This window comes from Bubalus kerabau, chromosome 6 (genome assembly GCF_029407905.1).
Source record: "Bubalus kerabau isolate K-KA32 ecotype Philippines breed swamp buffalo chromosome 6, PCC_UOA_SB_1v2, whole genome shotgun sequence".
In the NCBI taxonomy this organism is placed as follows: Eukaryota; Metazoa; Chordata; class Mammalia; order Artiodactyla; family Bovidae; genus Bubalus; species Bubalus kerabau.
In genome coordinates, this window is record NC_073629.1 from 15,174,727 (window position 1) to 15,182,503 (window position 7,777).

The 7,777-nt window shown below is 61.5% G+C and overlaps 2 protein-coding genes across 2 annotated transcripts; one reads left to right on the forward strand and one right to left on the reverse strand.

Moving 5' to 3' along the window:
- Nucleotides 1-63: 63 nt before the first annotated feature.
- PAQR6 (progestin and adipoQ receptor family member 6) lies at nt 64-6,113 on the forward strand. Its single transcript, XM_055583989.1, has 8 exons — nt 64-1,252; nt 2,664-2,739; nt 3,185-3,312; nt 3,445-3,650; nt 3,760-3,886; nt 4,265-4,361; nt 4,559-4,709; nt 5,030-6,113. The coding sequence occupies exons 2-8, from the start codon at nt 2,689-2,691 to the stop codon at nt 5,302-5,304; spliced, it is 1,035 nt and encodes a 344-aa protein (XP_055439964.1). The 5' UTR covers nt 64-1,252; nt 2,664-2,688; the 3' UTR covers nt 5,305-6,113.
- Nucleotides 6,114-6,126: 13 nt separating this feature from the next.
- BGLAP (bone gamma-carboxyglutamate protein) lies at nt 6,127-7,385 on the reverse strand. Its single transcript, XM_055583992.1, has 4 exons — nt 7,081-7,385; nt 6,788-6,826; nt 6,519-6,588; nt 6,127-6,364 (listed from the first exon to the last, which is right to left on the reverse strand). Exons 1-4 carry the CDS (start codon nt 7,142-7,144, stop codon nt 6,235-6,237), a joined length of 303 nt encoding a protein of 100 aa, XP_055439967.1. The 5' UTR covers nt 7,145-7,385; the 3' UTR covers nt 6,127-6,234.
- Nucleotides 7,386-7,777: the final 392 nt, after the last annotated feature.

Below are 7,777 nucleotides of genomic sequence, written 5' to 3' on the forward strand. Positions count from 1 at the left end.
GGAAAGGTTTCTATGATGCGGCCCAGTTGAAGCAGGAAACCAGCGGTTGAAACACAAACTCCAGAAGCAGTTTTGACAGCTGTGAAGCTCCTTGCTGCACTGAGCTGCTGCCTTCACAGGGTGACGTGTTAGTCTCAGTCGTGTCCAGTTCTTGTGACTTCGTGGACTATAGCCTGTCCATGGAGTTCTCTAGGCGAGAATACTGGAGTGGATTGCCATTTCCTCCTCCAGGGGACCTTCCTGACCTAGGGATCAAACCCGGGCCTCCTGCATTGCAGGCAGATTCTTTACTGCCGAGCCACCAGGGAAGACCAAGGCTGACAGGTGAAGGCTATACAGATGACGGTGAACAACATGTGGTTTTAGGGCACTGACCCCCATATAGTCAAGCATCTGCACATGGCTATCCAGTTGGCTTTCTGTATTCAGTTTCACATCCATGATTCAAACATGGACCATGTTGCACTGAGCACATATTTACTGAAAAATTGTTTCACACCCATGTTCAAGGGTTAACTGTTTTGAAGGTGACAGCCTGGGGGTGGTTGGCTGTCTTCAGCTCGGTCGTCTGAATCAAGGAGAAGCCTCCTCACAGGAGATGAGGGTGAATCTTGAAACCAGCCTCTTGAGTCTTCCATCACTTGTCGCTAGGATTGACACACCTCTCGTGTGTCCGGGGAGTGGAGAAGCTTGGTGAACCCCTCATGGTTTAAACCAACGTTTACCAAATGCATTTGCTCTGAATTCTGTCCAGCACCAGGCACTAAGGCAGCAAAGCACAGTGAGAAGTGATTTTGGAAAATCCAAAGTTGGGGTTGGAATTCCTCTGCCCAGCCTACGGCAGAGTCCCCCATCCTCAGCTGCTGGGAGAGCCTTGAACCCTGGAGCCGTGGGGCAGCCTGGGCTGAGGGGTCCCTCCATACCACCCTGGCTGCCTCCTGGATAGGGCCTGGGCCTCTTCCGGCCAGTCTGCTCTCAGTGGGGTGGGGTCAAGCTGGAGGGGCTGGCTGTGTGCTCGAGGCCGAGTGAGCTGCCTGCTAATGGGGCTGGGCCACCCTGCGCTGCTCCCTGAAGGCTGGACAAGGCTAGGATTGTTTCCCTGCTCCCTTTGTCTCCCACACCCCGCCCAGGCCTGGCCCGCCTGCCTGCCGCTCCTCTCCCTCCCTTTGGCCCAGCTGGCAAGAGCCAGGGATCCGCCCGTGGAGCCAGGGCCTGCCGACCCTCTGGCTTAGGAGCGCCCGTCAAGCTCTGGGTAAGGAAGCTCACCTGGGGGACTAGAGGCAACGCACCTGCTCCAGCTGCACGCCGCACCTCCCTCCCCCCCCCCCCAATTTCCTTGGCTACAGCTGACTACTCCAGAGACCTGACCCTAGTGCTGAGGGGAAGACCCTGAGGGGAGCTAGACCCCAGCATCGTCCTGGTCCACCCCTCCCCAAAGTAGCTGGGCTGCACTCAGGGTAGGTCAGGATACCCCCATCCCCCTCTTGGGAGGGGTCGGTCATCTATCTCGGGTAGTTTATTGGATGCGGTCCGAGGCTTGTGGGGTCTTAGTTCCCGGACCAAGGATGGAACCCAGACCCTCGGCGGTGAAAACACGGAGTCCTGATCACTGGCATGCTAGGTCGCTTCAGTTGGGTCTGACTCTGTGGCCCCAGGGACTGTAGCCCACCAGGGAAGTCTAATCACTGGATGGCCCCGGAATTCCTGGGGGTAGATACCTTAAAGCTCAGCCGGGGTGCAGACTAGGGACCAGATCTGCCTTGTGTCCAGCAGGGTCCCCAGCATCCAGCTCAAGGGCAGAGGCTCGGGGTTCGGGCTGGCTGTGTAAGGCCCGGAGTGTGTGAGGCACAAACAGAGCAGGCAAAGGAACAGCAGCAGGAAGAGGGGTGGGTCTGGGCTGGAAAGTTTTCGCCTGGAGAGGTGGGCGGGGTGTCCTGTTCTCCCTCCTCCCAGGGCAGTTCCACCCACCCTGGTGGCCCAGCCCCTCCACTTGTGCCAAGGAATGTGCCTGTGAGAGGCGGCCTGGGAGGCAGGCGGGGCAGTAGAGCCGCGGCCACCCGGAGGCAGCACACAGGTCTGAGGCTGAAGGGCGCGGGGCTCAGAAGGGACAGGGACCGGAACACCCCCGGGGATGCAAGTGTAGTCGTGGAAGAGCTAGGCTTCCCCCAGTTCCTTGCCCCACCAGTGGGCATCTGGCCTTTCCCAGAATTCTTCCTAAGCTCCCTGAGTTTTCTGTGCTCAGCCCAGGCACTGGGGGCCAAGGGGCTTTCTGGCGGCGGCGGTGGCGGTGTGCCTGGGCTCTCTCTGTGCTGTCCTTTGTAAGTCAGGGTTCTTCTGAGACAGAAATTTGGGGTTAGGGACTTGGATCCAGGGTTCCTGAGGCAGCCTTCTGGCTGAGGAGGCCACTCCACTCCTGATGGATCAGTCCCTCTCCATGGGGGAACTGAGTGGCCCCAGGTTAGGCTGAGGAGGGGCTAGGGTTATGACCACTGGGGAGAGCCTCCCCAGGCCTGAAGAAGCAGCTTGGTGGCCAGCTACCACTGCACGCATGCCTGTACACAGCCCACCCTGGGACTCAGGGATGGGGTCCAGCCTGGGCCTGGGTGAAAAGGGACCCATGGATGGGGGCAGATACCTAATTCCCCTCTGCCCTTTGTCTCCAGGTCAACGTGGAGGTGCCGGGCCACCATGCTCAGTCTCAAGCTGCCCCAACTCCTTCGAGTCCACCAGGTCCCCAGGGTGAGGGATTCACCAGCTCCTACTTCCCAGGGTGCTGGCTGGCCGGAGGTGCTTCTCTTTGTGCAAGTGCAGAAATCTTTGCTACAGGCGACCTCATCCCTGTCATTCTGGTGTAGGGCTCCTGTTCTCTAAGGAGCAGGGTTTGTGACCTGCTTCCTGGAGCCCAGAACGCTGCTTTATCTGGAGTCCCCAGCCTCAGAGGCCGTGTGTCCACCGACTCCCAACCCCATCTGGTCCCCTCCCTCTGCCTCTTCTGTTTCTCGCCTGCTCTCTGGGTTCTGGAACCTGTGGTGAGATGGGGTTGCATTTAGTTTGGCTTTGGCACCATGGTGATCTCCAGACCATTCCCTTCAACCCTGCTTCCAGAGATCTCTCTTGGAGAGAAAGGGTGGAGCACAGTGACTCCCCTCTTCTCCCCCCACCCCGCCCCCACCAACTACCCTAGGTGTTCTGGGAAGATGGTATCATGTCTGGCTACCGCCGCCCCACCAGCTCGGCCTTGGACTGTGTCCTCAGCTCTTTCCAGATGACCAACGAGACCGTCAACATCTGGACTCACTTCCTGCCCACCTGGTGAGGGAGGCTCTGTCCCAGGCTTGGGCCTCGAGCTCAAGGGGGTACTCAGGCGGGCCAGGACTGCCTGGGCCCACGGGCTGCAGTGGGAGTCGCCGGGGCTCCGGTGGCCTGAGCACGTGCCTGCCGCAGGTACTTCCTGTGGCGCCTACTGGCGCTGGCGGGAGGCCTGGGTTTCCGGTCGGAGCCCTACCACTGGCCGCTGCTCATCTTCCTGCTGCCCGCCTGCCTCTACCCGTTTGCATCGTGCTGCGCGCACACCTTCAGCTCCATGTCGCCCCGCGTGCGTCACATCTGCTACTTCCTGGACTACGGTGCGCTCAGCCTCTACAGCCTGGGTGAGCCCCACGGCGCGGAGGGCAGGGGGAGGGGCGTTTCGGGCAGGGCGGGGGTGTGGCACGGGGGTCCTGGGGCGGGGCCTCAGTTCCCGCCCCGCCCCGCCCCCAGGCTGCGCCTTCCCCTATGCCGCCTACTCCATGCCGGCCTCCTGGCTGCACAGCCGCCTGCACCAGCTCTTCGTGCCCGCCGCCGCACTCAATTCTTTCCTGTGCACCGGCCTCTCCTGCTACTCCCGGTGGGTTCTCGGCCAGTGGTGAAGGGGAAGGCGGAGGGGCAGACCAGGGCGCCCACAAACACTTGGACACCCAGGACCACTGGGTGTGCCTGCGCCCCACTGCTCCTGAACAAAACTAGTGGCTGCGGGGCCGTTTACTGAGGCCTTAGTCTGCCCAGAGCCTGTGCACCAGCGCCACCCCGGCTGTCTCTCCCACAGCGACCTAAGCGGCACGCGTCTATCCCCGTTTCATAGCTGTTGTCACTTGCAGAGGAGTTATGTGGCCTAAGGGCTTTCGAAGCCACTAAACATTCCATGGTGGCCAAGGGTCCCCTGCCCTCCTCTCACCCCCCATCCCAGCACAGTGATGGTGACCAGCCTTTCCCTCTTGCCTCCCAGGTTCCCAGAGCTAGAAAGCCCTGGGCTCAGTAAGATCCTCCGCTCAGCCGCCTTCGTCTATCCCTTTCTGTTCGACAACCTCCCGCTTTTCTATCGGGTAAGGCTCCTGCTTTCCTATCCTGACCCTCACAGTGCCCAGTCCCACCCCCTCGAGCCCTGACCCCAGCCCTGCCACCCACCCTCCTAGCCCAGCATCCAGTCCAGCTGTGCACCCCCCCAATCCTCACCAGATCCCAGACACATGATGTCCAGCCCCAAAGCCCCTCCCTGCCAACCCTGCTTTTCCTTTGCCAGCTGGGACTGTGCTGGGGCAGGGGCCGCAGCTGTGGGCAGGAGGCGCTGAGCACCAGCCACGGCTACCACCTCTTCTGTGCGCTGCTCACTGGCTTCCTCTTTGCCTCTCATCTGCCTGAGCGGCTGGCACCAGGACGCTTTGACTACATCGGTGAGCGCAGACCCGGCCTGGCCTGGGGGGAGGTCAGGGAGACAGCTCCCCAGAGCCCTGAGCGAACTAAGCAGAGTATTCCTGGCAGGGCCCTCAGGTTAACAGCAAAACCAGCAGCACGTATGCCAGGGGCTCTGTGAACAGCAGCTCACTCATAGTTGCTGATAACTCTGGGAACCTTAGGAAACCCTGGGTTTCTTATTCCCAGTTTTAGGGGAGTAGCAGGCCCAGATGATGGGATGCTCGCCATGGATCACAGTACGAATTGGGGCAGCCCTGGGGGTTGGGTATGCGTCCTCACCTGCCCACCCTCCCCACAGGCCACAGCCACCAGCTATTCCACATCTGTGCAGTGCTGGGCACACACTTCCAGCTGGAGGCGGTGCTGACTGATATGGGATCTCGCCGAGCCTGGCTGGCCACGCAGGAACCGCCCCTAGGCCTGGCAGGCATGGTGGCCACTCTGGGCTTGGCAGTGGCCGGGAACTTGCTCATCATTGCCGCTTTCACAGCTTCCCTATTTCGGGCCCCCAGTACATGCCCCCTGCTGCAAGGCGGCTCACTGGAGCGGGGTACAAAGGCCAAACTGCAGTGAGGTCCCAGCTCTGGAAAGGGTCTGCCCTGGAAAGAGGCAGAGGCCAGGCAGGCCCTCATGTAGGGGAGGAGCCCAGACCCAGGCCTGATAAGATGGGGGCACATCTGAGCCTGGAAGCAAGGGTGGCTGAGGACAGAGCGTGGAGGTGAGAAGGGAACTGGGAAGACAGAGGTGAGGAGAGGGCCTGGGAGGCTGGGAAAGAGCAGGAGGCTCAAGGAGGGGGCTCTTGATGGGCTTGGGAGGTGCTGAGGGTCTGAGAGGGGAGGTGCGTGTGTCCAGGCTGGAGCTGCCCCACCTGCCATGGAAGGCTGGGGTGGGAGGCGCTGGGTCCTTTTATCTGGTCCCATTTCTGGTGCTCCTGGAATTTCTGCACAGCCCAGGGAAGAACTAACATGGCTAACCCAGGCCCCCCCCCGAATGCTTGTTAACCCAGCTGGGAGGCCCGCTTGTGCCCTACCCCCAGACCAGGCAGCGCTGGCCGCTGGCAGTTCTTGGCCTGTGGCCGTGAGGGCATCTGTCCTGGTCCCAACCGTGGACTCCGCATCCAGGCCTCTGGGATCTGGTCTATTTGGGTGTGTCATGGATGGGGCAGTGGGTTGAGGTGGGGGGAGGGTGCTGGGCTAGAGAGGAGAACCCTAGCTAGACTTTAGGGAGCTACCGTCAATGCTTCTGGAATCAGGCAGGGATAAATAAATAAATCAACAACAGATTTTGGGAAACACTTTCTGGGACTGAAAAAGGGAAAACCTCTGGCTCCACTCGCCATCGTCCCAACGCCTCCTCCTCACACTCCACAGATGGACAAAGAATCACAGCCCCAGTTCCTCTTCTGGAGTTTATTCTAAAGCAGTGGGGATGACGGGGAGGGGAGGGGTCCTGGAGAGAAGCCAGAGCTGGGGGCTGCCAGCCAGGTGGGCAGGGCTGCAAGCTCTAGACCGGGCCGTAGAAGCGCCGATAGGCCTCCTGGAAGCCGATGTGGTCAGCTAGCTCGTCACAGTCAGGGTTGAGCTCACACACCTCCCTCTTGGGCTCCAGCGGATCTGGGTAGGGGACTGGGGCTCTGAGAAGCCACCACACCGGGCATCAGCCTCCATGCAAAGTGCCCGCCCCTCCTCCCACGGGACCTGGGGCTCCAGGGTGCCCCCACAGCAGCCGCTCCTCCCAGCCCATCCTGCAGATGCAGGGCCTTGGCCCAGCACCGCCCCTCCTCTCACCCCAGCCCATGATCCAGGTAGCGCCTGAGTCTCTTCACCACCTCGCTGCCCTCCTGCTTGGACACGAAGGCTGTGGAGCACAGGGGCAGGGGTCAGGTGGCTCCCAATTTGGGTGGGTAAGATGAGGAGCAGGCTGGCCTTCCTGAGAGCCAGATGGGAGGGAGCAGGAGGGGAGAATGGGACTGAGAGGACTGGGCTAAGAGCGGGTGCTGGGAGTGGGCAGCACCCTCGGAGATACGGGACATAGCCCCCGTCCAGCCACTTCATACCTGCACCTTTGCCCGACTCTGCATCACCAGGCTTTGCATCTGCAAGGAAAAGGAGCCCAGTTCACCCCCTGCTCATCCCTAGAGCCCTCCCCACCCTCCCCTGCCTCTGGCAGCTTGCTCTTCCCTCCTCTTCCTCCACAAGGAGAGAAGGGGGCAAATGGATTAAGACTACAGAAAGCTAGTTAGACTGTCACAGGGACTGCCCGTGGAAGGGGTGAGGAGAGCGTGAGTCCATGGCACTTACTCTCCCAGCTCCCATGGGCTGGATCTGGGGCAGGGGTTGGGGCACTCACCTGCCCGGCCAGCGAGGCAGAGTGTGGCCAGGGCCAGCAGGGTGAGGAGCATGGGGGCTCTCATGGTGTGTCTGTCAGCGGCTGCGTGGACTTGGCCAGTCTGCTTCTCCCAGCTTCCAGCGCCGTTTTATACTCTCTGGGCTGTGCCCCAGAGGCAGGGGTGCGGGCGGGTCATGGGGGAGTCTGCCAGGGCTGTTTGGGGCTCATCCGCCTCAGCTCTGTCGGCCAAACCCCAAAGGAGGTTGTGGTTGGAGCTGTGGCTCCCTGGGCAGGCCCCCAGAGTGATGGAGGAGGGTTCTCCTCAATCCAAGACTGCCAGCCTCCAGAGAGGGTCCCCAGCTCCTCCCCGCGGGGTCGCCCCAGGTCCCCCAGCCCGTCCTCTCCCTCTGAGCCCCAGCCAGTTTGAGCCATCAGTGGGGCAGGCTGGGAGGGGAGGACGGGGAGCCTAGAGAGGAAGGGGGGCCGGGGGTCTAAAATAGAACCGCGCGGAGTCGGGCTGCAGCCTCTCAGACTGTGATTTCCACCACTGGCCCCGTGGGCAGGAGCCAAACCCCAGGGAGGGCGGGCCTGCTGGCAGATGCCCTCATTCGCCCCGTCCTAGAGAGGCCTCGACAGCGGAGCCGGCTCGGCTCTGTGCAGGCCCTGGGCATCAGGACACGGGAAGGCATTGGGGCAGCACGGGGCCAAGAGCCAAAAG